The 17,534-nt window shown below is 41.0% G+C and overlaps 1 protein-coding gene across 1 annotated transcript in view; it reads right to left on the reverse strand.

Annotated features, from left to right (window-relative positions):
* Positions 1–17,534, reverse strand: part of Muc16 (mucin 16, cell surface associated) — a 193,892-nt gene that overhangs the window by 154,715 nt on the left and 21,643 nt on the right. Inside the window, exons 3-4 of the mRNA XM_085844433.1 lie at positions 15,306–15,419; positions 1,509–12,406 (exon numbers count right to left, since the gene is read on the reverse strand). Of these exons, the coding sequence (XP_085700559.1) occupies positions 1,509–12,406; positions 15,306–15,419 (11,012 nt within the window). The remainder of the gene's footprint in view (positions 1–1,508; positions 12,407–15,305; positions 15,420–17,534) is intronic.

Below are 17,534 nucleotides of genomic sequence, written 5' to 3' on the forward strand. Positions count from 1 at the left end.
TGTTCTGAAGGAAATACAGATGGTGAGGTCATCATTTCCTGAACACCAGTTAAAATAGTGGTAGATAAAGGCTCAGAAGTGGCTTCCAATTCAGAATTACTGACCCACAGTGTCTTAGTTTCATCTATCCCAGGTGAAGTAGGCAAAGATGAAGTCATTGCATAACTTTTTGAGCTTAAGTCAGTGAATGCTGATGATGTCACTACTGTTATCCTTGGAGAGACACCTTGAGTAGACACAGATAAACTGGGCTGTCCTCCAGCATGGGTGATGAATGATGTTATGGTCTGTGTACCAGAAGAAGTTTGATTCTTAGTTACTGAAGTCATCGCATCAGGAGCCCTGCTTGAGATTATTGTTGATACAGTCCCTGAAGTGCTTTCTCCTCCAGCCTGGGTAATGAATGATGTTATAGCCTCTGTTTCAGAAGAATTTGGATTCCTTGTTAGTGAAGTCATCATCTCTGGAGCACTGGTTGGGAGTAATGTAGATTCAGTTCCTGAAGTGTTTCCTCTTCCAGTATGTGTGGCCCATGTGGTTGTGGATCCTTCTTGATCTATAAAAATGCCTATTGTAGAAGCCACTGAATGGCTTTCTGAGCCATAGCTAGTATCCACTGATGGCGAAATTTCTGGTATACCTGGAGAGACATGCAGGGTAGACATGGATGAACTGGATTGCCCTAAAACATGAGTGACTAATGAAACAGTTGTATGTGGTTCTGAAGGAATAATTGTTGGTAAGGTCATCATTTCTGGAGAAGCCAATGAAATGGTGGTAGATACTGGCCCAGAAGTGGCTTCCATTTCAGAATTAGTGTCCCATGGTGTCTTAGATTCTGCTTGACCTGGTGAAGCAGGCAAAGTTGAAGTCATTGTGTTTCTTTCTGTGCCTAAGTCAATGAATTGTGATGGTGTCACTACTGTTATCCCGGGAGAGGCACCATAGGGAGACACAGATAAATTGGGTTGTCCTGCAGAATGGGTGATGGATGAAGTTATGGTCTGTGTATCAGAAGAAGTTTGATTTTTGGTTATTGAAGTTATCATCTCTGGAGCACTAGTTGAGATTAATGTAGATTCAGTTCCTGAAGTGTTTTCTCTTCCAGTATGTGTGGCCCATGTGGTTGTGGATACTGCTTGGTTTACAGAAGTATCCTGAACTGAAGTCACTGAATGACTTTGTATGCCAGAGCTAGAGACCAGTGATGGCATATTTTCTATTTTACCTGGAGAAAAAGGGGGAGTAGACCCGACTGATGTCAGTTGCCCAATAATGTGTGTGACTAATGCAACTTTAGTATGTGTTTCTGAAGGAATAACAGTTGGTGCTGTCCTCATTTCTGAAACACCAGATGAAATGGTGGTAGATAAGGACCCAGAAGAGGCTTCCATTTTAGAATTAGTGTTCCATGGTGCCTTAGTTTCTATTTGACTAGGTGAAGCAGGCAAAGTTGAAGTCATTGCATAGCTTTTTGTGCCTAAGTCAGTGAATGGTGACAGTGTCACTTCTGTTATTCCAGGAGAGATACCGTGAGTAGACACAGATAAACTGGGCTGTCCTCCAGCATGGGTGATGAATGATGTTATGGTCTGTGTACCAGAAGAAGTTCCATTCTTAGTTATTGATGTTATCGTCTCTGAAGCACTGGTTGAGATTAATGTAGATTCAGTTCCTAGAGTGTGTCCTCTTCCAGTGTGGGTGGACCATGGGGTTGTTGATACTGCTTGATCTATAGAAGTGTCCTGAGTAGAAGTCACTGAATGGCTTTCTGTGCCAGAGCTAGGGAAAACTGATGGCATATTTTCTGTTCTGCCTGGAGAGAAAGGGAGAGTAGACATGACTGAACTTGGTTGTCCCACATAATGGCTGACTAATGGAACTGTAGTTTGTTGTTCTGAAGGAAATACAGATGGTGAGGTCATCATTTCCTGAACACCAGTTAAAATAGTGGTAGATAAAAGCCCAGAAGTGGCTTCCAATTCAGAATTACTGACCCACAGTGTCTTAGTTTCATCTATCCCAGGTGAAGTAGGCAAAGATGAAGTCATTGCATAACTTTTTGAGCTTAAGTCAGTGAATTCTGATGCTGTCACTACTGTTATCCTGGGAGAGACACCCTGAGTAGATGCAGATAAACTGGGCTGTCCTCCAGCATGGGTGATGAATGATGTTATGGTCTGTGTACCAGAAGAAGTTTGATTCTTAGTTACTGAAGTCATCGCATCAGGAGCCCTGCTTGAGATTATTGTAGATACAGTCCCTGAAGTGCTTTCTCCTCCAGCCTGGGTAATGAATGATGTTATAGCCTCTGTTTCAGAAGAATTTGGATTCCTTGTTAGTGAAGTCATCATCTCTGGAGCACTGGTTGGGAGTAATGTAGATTCGGTTCCTGAAGTGTTTCCTCTTCCAGTTTGGGCAGACCATGTGGTTGTGGATCCTGCTTGATCAATGAAAATACCCATTGTAGAAGCCACAGAATGGCTTTCTGGGCCATAGCTAGTGACCACTGATGGTGAAATTTCTGGTATACCTGGAGAGACATGCAGGGTAGATATGGATTGACTGGATTGCCCTAAAACATGAGTGACTAATGAAACAGTCGTATGTGGTTCTGAGGGAATAACTGTTGGTAGGGTCATCATTTCTGGAGAAGCCAATGAAATGGTGGTAGATACTGGCCCAGAAGTGGCTTCCATTTCAGAATTAGTGTCCCATGGTGTCTTAGATTCTGCTTGACCTGGTGAAGCAGGCAAAGTTGAAGTCATTGTGTTTCTTTCTGTGCCTAAGTCAATGAATTGTGATGGTGTCACTACTGTTATCCCGGGAGAGGCACCATAGGGAGACACAGATAAACTGGGTTGTCCTGCAGAATGGGTGATGAATGAAGTTATGGTCTGTGTATCAGAAGAAGTTTGATTTTGGGTTATTGGTGTTATTGTCTCTGGAGCACTAGTTGAGATTAATGTAGATTCAGTTCCTGAAGTGTTTTCTCTTCCAGTATGTGTGGCCCATGTGGTTGTGGATACTGCTTGGTTTACAGAAGTATCCTGAACTGAAGTCACTGAATGACTTTGTATGCCAGAGCTAGAGACCAGTGATGGCATATTTTCTATTTTACCTGGAGAAAAAGGGGGAGTAGACCCGACTGATGTCAGTTGCCCAATAATGTGTGTGACTAATGCAACTTTAGTATGTGTTTCTGAAGGAATAACAGTTGGTGCTGTCCTCATTTCTGAAACACCAGATGAAATGGTGGTAGATAAGGACCCAGAAGAGGCTTCCATTTTAGAATTAGTATTCCATGGTGCCTTAGTTTCTATTTGACTAGGTGAAGCAGGCAAAGTTGAAGTCATTGCATAGCTTTTTGTGCCCAAGTCAGTGAATTGTGATGGTGACACTTGTGTTTTCCCAAGGGAGACACCATATGTAGACCCAGGTGAACTTGACTGTCCTGCAGCATGGCTGACGAATGAAGTCTCTGTAGCAGAAGAAGTTTGGTTCTTAGTTATGGAAGTCATTGTCTTTTCAGAACTTGTTGAGATTAATGTAGATTCAGTTCCTGAAGTGCTTTTATATCCAGTATGGTTGGGCAATGATGTTGTTGATACTGCTTGATCTATAAAAATATCCTGAGTAGAACTTACTAAATGGTTCTCTCTGCTTGGGCTGGGGAACAGTGATGGCATACTTTCGGTTCCACCTGGAGAAAAAGGAAAATTAGATGTGACTGAAGTCTGTAGCCCAGGAATGTGTGTGACTATTGGAAGTGTACTATGTGGTTGTGAAGGATTAACAGTTGTTGCTGTCATCATTTGTGGAACACCAGGGGAAATAGTGGTAGATAAATGCCCAGAAGTGGCTTCCATTTCAGAATTACTGTTCCATGGAGTCTTTGTTTCTTCTTGCCCAGGTGAAGAAGGCAAAGTTGAAGCAATTGCATAGTTATTTGAGCTTAAGTCATTGAACTCTGATGGTGTCACTTCTGTTATCCTGGGAGAGACATCCTGAGTAGACACAGATAAACTGGGCTGTCCTCCAGCATGGGTGATCTGTGTATCAGAAGAATTTTTATTTTTAGTTACTGAATTCACCATCTCAGGAGCACTGGTTGGGATTATTGTAGATACAGTCCCTGAAGTGCTTTCTCCTCCAGCATGGGTAATGAATGATGTTATGGTCTTTGTTTCAGAAGAAGTTTGATTCTTCTTTATTGAAGTCATCATCTCTGAACCACTGGATGAGATTAATGTAGATTCAGTTCCTGAAGTGTTTCTTCTTCCAGTATGGGCAGACCATGTGGTTGTGGGTCCTGCTTGATCTATGGAAATAACCTGTGTAGAAGTCACTAAATGGCTTTCTGAGCCATAGCTAGTATCCACTGATGGCGAAATTTCTAGTATACCTGGAGAGACATGCAGGGTAGACATGGATGAACTGGATTGCCCTAAAACATGAGTGACTAATGAAACAGTCTTATGTGGTTCTGAGGGAATAATTGTTGGTGAGGTCATTATTTCTGGAGAAGCCAATGAAATGGTGGTAGATACTGGCCCAGAAGTGGCTTCCATTTCAGAATTAGTGTCCCATGGTGTCTTAGATTCTGCTTGACCTGGTGAAGCAGGCAAAGTTGAAGCCATTGTGTTTCTTTCTGTGCCTAAGTCAATGAATTGTGATGGTGTCACTACTGTTATCCCGGGAGAGGCACCATAGGGAGACACCGATAAACTGGATTGTCCTGCAGAATGGGTGATGAATGAAGTTATGGTCTGTGTATCAGAAGAAGTTTGATTTTTGGTTATTGAAGTTATCGTCTCTGGAGCACTAGTTGAGATTAATGTAGATTCAGTTCCTGAAGTGTTTTCTCTTCCAGTATGTGTGGCCCAAGTGGTTGTGGATCCTGCTTGATCTATAAAAATACCTATTGTAGAAGCCACTGAATAGCTTTCTGGGACATAGCTAGTATCCACTGATGGTGAAATTTCTGATATACCTGGAGAGACATGCAGGGTAGACATGGATGAATTGGATTGCCCTAAAACATGAGGGACTAATGAAACAGTCATATGTGGTTCTGAAGTAATAACTGTTGGTGAGGTCATCATTTCTGGAGAAGCCAATGAAATGGTGGTAGATACTGGCCCAGGAGTGGCTTCCATTTCAGAATTAGTGTCCCATGGTGTCTTAGATTCTGCTTGACCTGGTGAAGCAGGCAAAGTTGAAGTCATTGTATAGCTTTTTGTGCTTAAGTCAGTGATTTCTGATGGTATCACTTCTGTTATCCTGGGAGAGACACTATAAGTAGACACAGATAAACTGGGCTGTCCTGCAGCATGGGTGATGAATGGTGTTATGGTCTGTGTTTCAGAAGTTTGAATTTTAGTTACTGAAGTCATCATCTCAGGAGCCCTGCTTGAGATTATTGTAGATACAGTCCCTGAAGTGCTTTCTCCTCCAGCATGGATAATGAAGGATGCTATGGTCTGTGTTTCAGAAGAAGTTTGATTCTTCTTTATTGAAGTCATCATCTCTGAACCATTGGATGAGATTAATGTAGATTCACTTCTTGAAGTGTTTCCTCCTCCAGTATGGGCAGCCCATGTGGTTGTGGATTCTGGTTGATCTATGGAAATATCCTGTGTAGAAGTCACTGAATGGCTTTCTGGGCCATAGCTACTCACCACTGATGGTGTAATTTCTGGTATACCTGGAAAGACATGTAAAGTAGACGTGGATGAAGTGGATTGCCCCAAAACATGGGTGACTAATGGAACTTTAGTAGGTCGTTCTGAAAACATGACTATTGGTGAGGTCATCATTTCTGAAGAATCCAATGAAATGGTGGTAGATACTGGCCCAGAAGTGGCTTCTATTTCAGAATTAGTGTCCCATGGTGTCTTAGATTCTGCTTGACCTGGTGAAGCAGGCAAAGTTGAAGTCATTGTGTTTCTTTCTGTGCCTAAGTCAATGAATTGTGATGGTGTCACTACTGTTATCCCGGGAGAGGCACCATAGGGAGACACAGATAAACTGGGTTGTCCTGCAGAATGGGTGATGGATGAAGTTATGGTCTGTGTATCAGAAGAAGTTTGATTTTTGGTTATTGAAGTTATCGTCTCTGGAGCACTAGTTGAGATTAATGTAGATTCAGTTCCTGAAGTGTTTTCTCTTCCAGTATGTGTGGCCCATGTGGTTGTGGATACTGCTTGATTTACAGAAGTATCCTGAATTGAAGTCATTGAATGACTTTGTATGCCAGAGCTAGAGACTAGTGATGGCATATTTTCTGTTCTACCTGGAGTGAAAGGGAGAGTAGACATGACTGAAGTTGGTTGTCCCACATAATGACTGACTAATGTAACTGTAGTTTGTTGTTCTGAAGGAATAACAGATGGTGAGATCATCATTTCCCGAATACCAGCTGAAATAGTGGTAGATAAAGGCCCAGAAGTTGCTTCCATTTCAGAATTACTGTTCCATGGTGTAATGGTCCCATTAGTTTCTGCTTGACCTGGTGAAGCAGGCAAAGTTGAAGTCATTGCAAAGCTTTTTGGGCCTAAGTCAGTGAACTCTGATGGTGTCACTTCTGTTATCCTGGGAGAGACATCCTGAGTAGACACAGATAAGCTGGGCTGTTCTCTAGCATGTGTGATCTGTGTATTAGAAGAAGTTCTATTCTTAGTTACTGAATTCATTTTCTCAGGCGCAGTGGTTGAGATTATTTTAGATACAGTCCCTGAAGTGCTTACTCCTCCAGCATGGATGACATATGATGTTATGGTCTTTGTTTCAGAAGAACTTTGATTCTTTGTTATTGAAGTCATCATCTCTGGAGCACTTGTTGAGATTAATGTAGATTCAATTCCTGACGTGTTTTTTCTCCCAGTATGTGTTGCCCATTTGGTTGTGTATCCTGCTTGATCTATGAAAATCCCCATTGTAGAAGTCAATGACTGGCTTTCTGCTCCATAGCTAGTGTCCAGTTTTGGTTTAAATTCTGGTATACCTGGCAAGACATGCAAAGTAGACGTTATTGACGTGGGTTGCCCCACATCATGGTTGAATAATGGAACTTTGGTACGTGGTTCTGAAGGAATAACATTTGGTGAGGTCATCATTTCTGGGACACCAGATGAAATAGTGGTAGATAAGGGCCCCAAAATCTCTTTCATTTCAGAATTAGTGTCCCATGGTGCCTTAGTTTCTGCTTGACCTGATAAAGCAGGCAACATTGAAGTCATTGCATAGTTTTCTCTACCTAAGTCAGTGAATTGTGATGTTGACACTTTTGCTTTGCCAGTAGAGGTACCCTGCATAGACACAGATAAACTGGATTGTACCTCAGCATGGGTGATAAATGATGTTATGTTTTGTGTATCAAAAGAAGTTTGATTCTTAGTTATTGAAGTTATTGTAGCTGGAGAACTGTTGGAGATGGTTGTTGATAGTACTTCTGAAGTCCCTTTTTTAGTAGGATGGGTGGGCCAAGGTGTTGGGGATTCTGTTTGTCCTTGGGAAATATCCAGATTTGAAAGCATTGAAAGGCTTTCTGTGCCAGGTTGAGTGACCACTGATGGTTTGATTTTTGTTCTACCTGTAGAGGCTTGCAGAATATACATGGCTGAACTGGACTGTCCCCCAACTTGGGTTAGTAATGAAACTGTGTTATGTGGTTCTGAAGGAATATCAGTTGGTGAGGCCTTCGGTTCTGAAACATGGGGTGAAGTGGTTGTAGGTAGAACTCCAGAGGTTGCTTCCTTTTCTGAGTGAATGACCCATGTTGCTCGAGTATCTGGCTGACCTGGGGATACAGACAGAGTAGGAATCACTGTGTTTCTTTCATAGCCCAAGTTGGTGAAGAGTGATTGTGTTACTTCTGTTATATCTGGAGTGACATGCGGAGAAGACACAGACAAACTGGGCTTTCCTCCATGGTGGATTTCCATGGAATCTAGCAGTGATTCCATGATCTGTGTATTAGAGGCAGAGTGTCTCTTAGTTATTGAGGTCATCATATCTGGTACACTAGTTGAGGTCTTTCTAGTTACAGTCTCTGAAGTGCCTTCTCTTCCAGTATGGATACTTGCTGGGGTCGTGGATTCTGCTTCACCTGTGAAAATATCCAGAGTAGACATTACTGAATAGCTTTCTGTGTCAGGGTGAGTGACCAGTGATGATTTGATTTCTGTTCTACCTGGAGAAGCAGGCAGAGTAGACATGGGTGAACTGGACTTTCCCCCAAGTTGGGTTACTAATGAAACTGTGGTATGTGGTTCAGAAGGAAAACTAGTAGATGAGGTAATCATTTCTGAAACATTGACTTTAATGGTGGTAGATAGAACTCCAGGAGTGGCTTCCATTTCAGAATTAGTGTTCCATGATTTTCTAGTCTCTGATTGTCCTGAAGAAGCAGGCATAGTTGAAGTCATTGCATAGCTTTCTGTGCCTAAGTCAGTGAATAGTGATGGTGTCACTTCTGTTATCCTGGGAGAGATGCTCTCAGTGGACATAGATAAACTGGACTTTCCCCCAGCATGTTTCATGAATGATGTTATGGTCCCTGTATCAAGAGAATTATTGTTTAGTGTTGCTGATGTCATGTTTGGAGCACTAAGTGAGGTTGCTGTAGAAAGAACCCCTGAAGTTCTTTCTTTCTCTGATTGGGTTACCCATGCAGTTGTTAATTCTTCTTGACCTGCAGAAACATCCAGAGTTGAAGTCACTGAATGGATTTCTGTGCCAGTGTGAGTTTGCTCTGAAGTTATGATTTCTGTTTTACCTGGAGATGCAGTCAAAGTAGACATGGCTGAACTGTGTTGTGCCCCAACATGGGTGACTAATGAAACTGTGGCATGTGGTTCAGAAGTAATAGGAGTTGAAGTCATCATTTCTGGTGCACTAGAAGAATTTGTTGTAGATAGAACTCCTGACATTTGTTCTATCTTAAAATGAGTGATCCATTTGGTTCTAGTCTCTGATTGATGTGAAGAAGCAGGCAGAGTTGAAGTCATTGCATAGCTTTCTGTGCCCAAGTCATTGAATATTGATTGTGTCACTTTTGTTAAAGCTGAAGACACACCTTGAGTATTCTTGGATAAACTGGTCTGTTCCCCAGTATGAGTGATTAATGATGTCATGGTCTGTGTATCAGAAGATGTTTGATTCTTATTTGTTGAAAATATCATGTCTGGAGCCCTGGTTGAGATGTTTGTAGAAAGAACTTCTGAAGGTCCTTCTTTTGCCTGATGGGAGACCCATGGGGCTGTGGATTCTTTTTGATCCCAGGAAACATCTAGAGCTGAAGTAACTGAATTCCCCTCTTTGCCACTGTAAGTTACCTTTGATGGTATGTTTTCTGTTAAAGCTCCTGAGACAGGCAGTGTAGACATAGCCAAACTGGGTGCTCCCCCAGCATAGGTGATTAATGAAACTGTGGTATGTGGTTCAGAAGGAATAGGAGTTGGTGATGTCATAATTTCTGGAACACTAGTTGAAATGTGGTTAGGTAGTACCACTGTAGTGACTTTTGTTTCAGAATGTTTGTCCCATGGTGTTCTAGTGTCTGGTTGACCTGAAAACACAGGCAGAGTTGAAGTTACTGCATAGCCTTCTGTCACTACATCAGTGAATAATGATGATGTCACTTTCATTATACCTGGAGAGCCACCCTGAGAAGGCACAGATGAACTGGTGTCTTCCCCAGCAAGGGTGAGTAATGATATTATGGTCTGTCTATCAGAAGAAGTTTGATTCTCATTTGTTGAGGTAATTATTTCTGGAGCACTAGTTGAGATGACTGTAGATAGTGTCAGTGAATTGCCTTCTCTTTCAGTATGGGTGTCTCCTGAGGCTGTGGTCTCCGATTGACCTTGGGAAATATCCATAGTAGAAGTCATCGAATGGCTTTCTGTGCCAGATCTTGTGCCCAGTGATGGTATGATTTTTGTTGAATCTGAAGTGGCTGGTAGAATTGACATGGTTGAACTGGGTTGCCCCCCAACATGGGTGTCGAATGAAACTGTGGTATGTGGTTCAGAAGGAATAACAGTTGGTGAGATCATCATTTGTTGAACACTAGTTGAAGTGGTAATAGAAAAGACCTCTGAAGTGGTTTCTTTTTCAGGTTTGGTGACTGATGGTGCTCTTTTTTCCATTTGACCTGAAGCGATAGGCAGAGAAGTTATTGCAACATTTTCTGTGCCTGTGTCTGTGAAGAGTGATGCTGTTAATTTTGTTATACATGGAGAGGCTGCCTTAGTAGACATGGAAAAACCAGACTGTGTCCCAGCATGAGTAACCAGTGATGTTATGGTGTGCACATTCGAAGAAGTATGGTTCCGAGATTTTGAGATCATCATGTCTGGAACATTTGATGTTGTGTTTATAGATTTAGTCTTTGGTACACCTTGGGAAACAGATAGAGTCATAATGACCGACTGGCTTTCTTTGCCTGTGATAGTGTCCAGTGATTGTTTCATTTTTGTTATACCTGAAGAGGCAGGCAGTGTAGACATATCTGAACTATGTTGGTCTCCATTATGGGTGACCAATGAAGCTGTGGTGTGTGGTCCAGAAGACATAAGTTCTGTTGAGGCCATCATATTTGGACTAATAGTTGAAACGGTGGTAGGTAAAATCCCCAAAGTTGCTTCTTTTTCTGCATGAGTCACCAATGAGGCTGTGGACTCTATTTGACCTACAGAAACAGGAAGAGTTGAAGTGGTGATATATGTTTCTCTTCCATAATTAGCGGCCTGTGGTATCATCATTTCTCTCATACCTGGAGAGAGAGCCTGTGTAGACATGGATGCACTGGGATGTCCCTCAGCATTTGTGTCCAGTGATTCTATGGGTTGTGGTTCAGAAGGAGAGTGTTTCACAGGTGTGAAGGTCATCATGTTGGTTACACTAGGTGAGACGGCTGCAGTTAGAATCCCTGAAGTTACTTTTCTTCTAGGATATGTGACCAATGGGTTTATAGTTTCATGTTTTCCTGGTGAAAAAGCCATATTTGAAGTCATTACATGACTTTCTGTGACTGAGCTAGTGACCTGTGATGGTTTCATTTCTACTATATCTGGATGGACAACCTTGGTAGGTGTGATTAAACTGTGTCTTACATAATGAGTAGATGTTATGTTCTGTGGTTCAGGAGGAGTATGGTTCAGGTTTATTGAGGTCATCCTGTCTGTAACACTAGGTGAATACTTTGTAGTTAGAATGCCTGAAATGGCTTCTTTTTCAGGGATAGTGGTCCAAGAGGCTGTGGTCTCTGGTAGATCTAGGAAAAAGTCTAGAGTTGCAGTCCTTGAATTCCTTTCTGTGCCCCTGTTAATAGCTGGTGATGGGGTTTCTTCTATTACACCCAGAGAGACAGCCAGAGTAGACATGGTGAAACTGGGCTGTTCCTTGCCATCTGTTATCAATAAAGTTGTCGTCTGTAGTTTAGGAGGATTTGCAGATTTTGAGGTTTCCATCTCTTGATTATTAGGTGATATTGTTGTAGTTAACACCCTTGAAGTGGCTTCTGTTCCAGGATGGGTGATCCATGAGGTGGTCACTGACTGATCTTGAGTTGGGTTGCTTGTATGGATTCTTCTCCCAGAGCTAGTGAACAGTGCTCTCATTATTTCTGTTACATCTGGAGAGACAGCAATAGTAGACATGGGTGAATCAGTCTTTCCCCCAGCATGAGAGATAAGAGAAATTGTATTATATGGCTCAGAAGATGAATGAGTCAGAATTGGTTTAGATGTTCCTATATCTTCCTTAGAACTGTGGCCTTCTAAGTTTTTCATATCAGGAATACTAGATGAGATGGATATAGTTGAGCCAAACAATCTGTCTTCTTGTTCAATAGATGCCAAATCTGGTATGGCAGAGGAAACAGCTGCTGTTGAAATGGTTGACCTGTCTTTTCCTATGGAACTGGTGGCTGTGGACACCTTGGAATCTAATTCACCTTGAGAAGCAGTTTTGGTTGTCTTGGCAATAGCTGAAGTAATCTCTAAAGCATGGGAAATCCATGAGATTGTATCAGACTCAGCAGAGGAGACTGTCAAAGTATTAACATTTTGGTTGGTCTTTGTCTTAAGACTGGGAATCTGTGGGATTGTAATTTCTGGTTCTCTACTGTAAGAAGATGGGCTTGTCCTGGCAACCCTGCTAATATTTTCTCTAAGGCCTGTGGAAAATGATGGTACCATCTCTAGTAAGTTGTGGGAAGCATCTGAGGCTGTGATAACCATCTCTGTTGTGTTGATGTTGGTTGTTTTCTTTGATGTCTTGATGTGAGTCAGGGGTGTTGAAATTGTAGTTGACATTTTGGCATTTGGAGTGAAAATGGAAGAGGCCTTCAGAGCTCTGGTAGTAGTGTCTGCTTTTACTGTCCCTTCTGTGGTTAGATCTGTAAGTTGAGACATGTAACACAAATTGTAAAAATGTTTATACTTTCTTTATACATAATTCATACATTATTCTCTACATCATAAAAGGAGGAGACATACCTATATAATGCAGCTTTTCTGGGATGTGGGTGGCATGCTGTGGCTTGGGAAAGGGTACTATGAATTTTGCTACATTATTCATGTGTTTTTCTCTACTGTTTCTCCTCTCTCTCTCTCTCTCTCTCTCTCTCTCTCTCTCTCTCTCTCTCTCTCTCTCTCTCTCTCTCTCTCTCCGTGTGTGTTATGGGATCTCCTGTTTCCAAGACCAGCCTTAAACTCAACCACACAGCTGAGGGTATTCTTAAACTTTTGAACTGCCTGCCTCCTAATTACTGAGATTATAAATTTGCACAATCACATTTAGTTTATATCATGGAAAGGATAGAAACTCAGGGATTTGTGAATTCTAGGCAAGCATTTTATCAACTGAGTCTTTATCCCTTTGGGCTGTAACTTCTCCATAAGTTTGTGACCACATTAATCAATCCCTGTTCCCCTCTACTTTTTGTGCTGCTCAAGTTTAAGCTCTCCCCTTCTCCTGACATATCTATCCCTCATCAGGCTCCATTAATTCTGTTCTTTTTCATGGGTAAACTTAAATACACCTTCACTGAGATGTAATTTGATTTATTTTCTTACTAGAATATCTGGATTGCAATTTTCATCTTCTGCAGTCTGGTTCAGTAATATATTTTAGTGTTTGACTGCTTGACGTGGTAGCTACTCAGTTCAAAGTACTGAGTGAACAAATGAGTGTAAGAAAGAATGGTACACAAGAATGTATATCCTTTGATTTGAGAGAGGTGGCATGTGCCATTTGTTTGAAAGTTTGGGATCAATAATGTTATAGTTCTGTGCTGATTTTGTCATTTTTTACTAGAGATGTGGCTGTAATGGAACTTGTTTGGCTTTGTTCTAAGAAATGTTTTTTTTTTAATTTTTTTATTAGGTATTTTCTTCATTTACATTTCAAATGCTATCTCAAAAGTCCCCCATACCCCCCCCCCCACACACACACTCCCCTACCCACCCACTCCCACTTCTTGGCCCTGGCATTCCCCTGTACTGGGGCACATAAAGTTTGCAAGACGAAGAGGCCTCTCTTCCCAGTGATGGCTGACTAGGCCACCTTCTGCTGGAGACACGAGCTCTGGGGGTACTGGTTAGTTCATATTGTTGTTCCACCTAAGAAATGTTTAATAGCAAAGTTCGATTTGATATTCTTTGGAAGATATTTTCTGGAAGACACTTAATATTTCATAGTATTTGTTAATGTACATTTAAGAGTATAAAAGCTGAGCTTATAGTACATTGAGTAGAACATTTACCTAACATTTATGGAGTTCTGGATTCAATCTCTAGAATGACATAATCAGAATAGAGTGGTGCACACCTGTAAGTACTGTGATCCAGACTAGAACCTAATGCTCTCTTTTGACCTCCATAGGTGTCATGCACATAAGCAGTTCCTAGATATATGTAGGTGCCAAACCAAGCCAAGAATTTTTCACAGGCCCCAATGAAAGGGCAAAGGGAACTTCAGCTCTGTGATCTTGACCAGTAAAACTTGGCCAGATCAGTCTGATGCTGGAGTTAGAACCTAGTATGAATCAAGTTTGTAGTTTCTTTGAACTGGAGCCAATTCTCTTCTACTGTGTGGATTCTGGGCTTGAACTCATGTCATCATGCCTGATGACAAGCACTTTTACTAACTGAACCATCTCACATAGATATTAATTTTTTATTCTTCTTTTTACTAGTTCTTTGGGAAATTTATCCAATGTATTTTGATTATATTCAACTTCTACAGCAATTTATAATATGCAGAATAACATGTTATTGGTACATTTGTATGCATACAGTACTATAAAGTATACATCATAAAATCTCTAAAAAATTTTACCAATAATTTGATTTATTTTAATATGTTTAATAAATGAATTATGTAACTCATGCCTTGCAGTGCTGAGATTGAAAGCCACTGCCTTGCACATGCTAATCAAGTACTCTATCACTGAGCTATATTCCCAGCTCTTCTTTCAGTTATGTTCTGGAAAGGGTCCTATTGACTTATCCATGTCGTTGTCAAATTCACAATCCTACTGACTTGGCTGCCTGTGTGAGTGTTATAGCCCTGAACCACCAGGTCTGTCTTTAATAGGTTTAGCATGTAGTATATAGTTTTAAAATTAATGTATAAAAGACCCCATGAATGCTAATGATTAATTCTGTCTGGATGCAACATGGGTACATGGCATTTTATTTGTACTTGTCTACATGTTTTGAAAAGCCATTTTTGATTGATTCAGCAGCAGAGTCCTTGACATAGAATCTGCTAATGAGGAGCATGAAACAGGCCTTAGCAATAGTGTGCTTGCTTAGCATGTGTGAGTAGCTGTAGCTCATCCAAAACTCCTACACACAAAATTGGATTATAATAATTTTGTCCTTTTGCTGTATTTCTGTATATTCTGTTTATATCACAGTTTCCAAAATATATTTTATTAAATTAGCATATCAGTGAAGACATGGTGGTACTTCTTGAAATCTTAGGTTTCTTTTTGTTGTTGTTGTTGTTAGTTGAGGTTGGGTTACATAGAAAGTCATTAGAGAGAGAATAGAGAAAGTGAAATTAAAGTTTGTGGTCTGGAGCAAAGCTTGTTCAGCATATTATGAGAATACTGGTATACACTGGCTTCTACAAAGTAACCATTAGACAAAGATCTAACTCTGACAAGCATTAATAAAAACCATACAGCATTCTCTTTAAGGCAAACAAGAAGTTTGTTGCCCTGAAAGAGGAATTAACATAACAGGTCTTATTTCTACTTTCTTGGGAGCATGCACAGTGGGATTTACCTTTATGGTTAGCAGATGATGTGGAAGCCAGAGAACCCTTGCCCAGGCCTGCAGTGTCTCCATGGACAGCTCCATTAGATATGTCTGTGTGGTATTGCATGCCATCTTCCATTTCTGCAGGTGAGAATAAGGAAGAAAGCAAGTAACTATCTTTTCTAGAAAGCCTGTTGTTTAAATAGATCAGCCCACTGAGTACATGTCATTCTTAGAGTCTGTGAAAGTGACCTTGAACCACAGCTACACAGGATGACTAGCCAGTTCTTACATCCATAACCTTTTTATAAATGTATTTTTCCATCCTGGCTTTGTGCAAATCTGACTGCTTTACTTTTCTTTTATGCTTTGTTTTCTAATGTTGATCTTTACTTCATTTCTCTCCCTCCCTCCCTCCCTCCCTCCCTCCCTCCCTCCCTCCCTCCCTCCCTCCCTTCCTCCCTTCCTCCCTCTCACCCTCCTTCCCTCCCACTGTCCCTCATTCCTCTCCTTCCCTTTCTCCCTCATATCCTCTCTCCTTTCTGTTTCTCTTTCTCACACTTACTTTTTCTTTTCTTTTTAATTACTTTATTAATTTATATTCCAGCCATTGTCCGCCTTTCCACATCTCCCATTCCACAGTTTCTCATCACATTCCTCTTCCCCACTACTTCTGAGAGAGTGCTCCCTCTGCCCACCAGGCACCCTCCTTCCATGGATCCTCAAATCTCTTGAGGATTAGGCACATCCTCTCCTGCTGAAGTCAAACCAGGCAGTCCTCTGCTATATATGTACCAGGGTCTCTGACCATCCCATGTATGCTGCCTGGTTGGTGAATTAGTTTCTGGGAGCTACCAGGGGTCCAAGTTAGATGAGACTACTGGTCATCCTATGGGGCCTCTCTCACTCTTTTTTTTTTTTTAAGCTGGGTCTCATGGAGCCCAGGCATGTCTCAAATTTGATACATAGGCAGGGATGACCTTGAGTTTCTGATCTTCCTGTCTACACCTCCTGAGTACTGGGATGACAGATGTATATCATAATGCATAGCTTGTGCAATATTGGGGATAGAGCCAAGATCTTTGTGTATGCCAAGCAGCACTCTATCAAATAAATCATATCCCCAACCTTGTATGTCTGCCCTCCTTTTCTTCCATTTTAACATAAAATTGTTCTTCTCTTTTTATTTGATTTGATTTTAGTTCAGAACTACAATAAGAATCAAAGTAACATATAGTGTTATAGACCTGAAATCCATACATTCAGGATGGTGGGGCACAAGAATCATAAATTTGAGATCTGCTTGGTGGTATAGGATAAAATGTATAGAGAAAGTAAGTCAATGATTTCAAATATCTCTAGCTCCCTTGCAACTTGTTAAAAGTATCTGGGTAGGAACTCAAGCATACTTCCCAATAAGGTAGTAGTGGTTTTAGAGGGCATTTTTTGGACTTGTGTCACAAATAAAATCTGGCATCAAATTTAATTCTTTCACAGGGATAGTATCCCTAAAAGGCCATTTCTTGTACTTACTGCTATCTTGGATGTGTGACTTCATTTCTGGGGACATCATCAAGCAATTTATACCTTCTGTTTTCATGATTGCACAATTTCCCTTACAACTCTTTCACTCTGTTGTAACTCTAATAGCATGTTCAATGCAAAGACAGAAACCCTCCCTTGAGTCATGTCTGGTGCTCTGACAAAATCCATAATCTCTGCCCTTACATTAGGCAGAATTATTTTAAATTCAATGTCAGCTTAATTTACAGAATGGGTTTCAGGCCAACCTGGGCCTCCATTTGCCATATACAGATTATTGTATTTTTACGTTAATTCTGTCATATATATGACAGAATCAAGGACTGCATGTGTTTCTTAGACATAGAGCATATGTGCCAACCCATGTGAATTGTGAATTTGTGAATCTACAAAAACGAATCAAAGCAAAATCTCTGCCTTTTATCTGTATGTTACTTTGCCTTAAGTCTAGTCCTTTATGTATAACTTATCTTTTCACTGAGGATCCCCATGTTGCCAAAACATCTCTCACTTTATGTCAGCTTGGACTTTCTGTTGTATTTGACAGGGATTACAATCTTCCTTGAAAAATCTTGCCTTCTATGGCTACTGTAATTACAGAATCTCATATATATTTTCCAGTTTTCATTGACCCCTGTTTGAGTTAATGGTTAAGAAGATAACTTTATATTCCTGCATAGTGTGAGCTCATTTTTCTTTAGGGGGTGCTGGGGA

Source organism: Mus caroli, unplaced genomic scaffold (genome assembly GCF_978045245.1).
Source record: "Mus caroli unplaced genomic scaffold, Mus_caroli_1 scaffold_11, whole genome shotgun sequence".
NCBI lineage: Eukaryota > Metazoa > Chordata > Mammalia > Rodentia > Muridae > Mus > Mus caroli.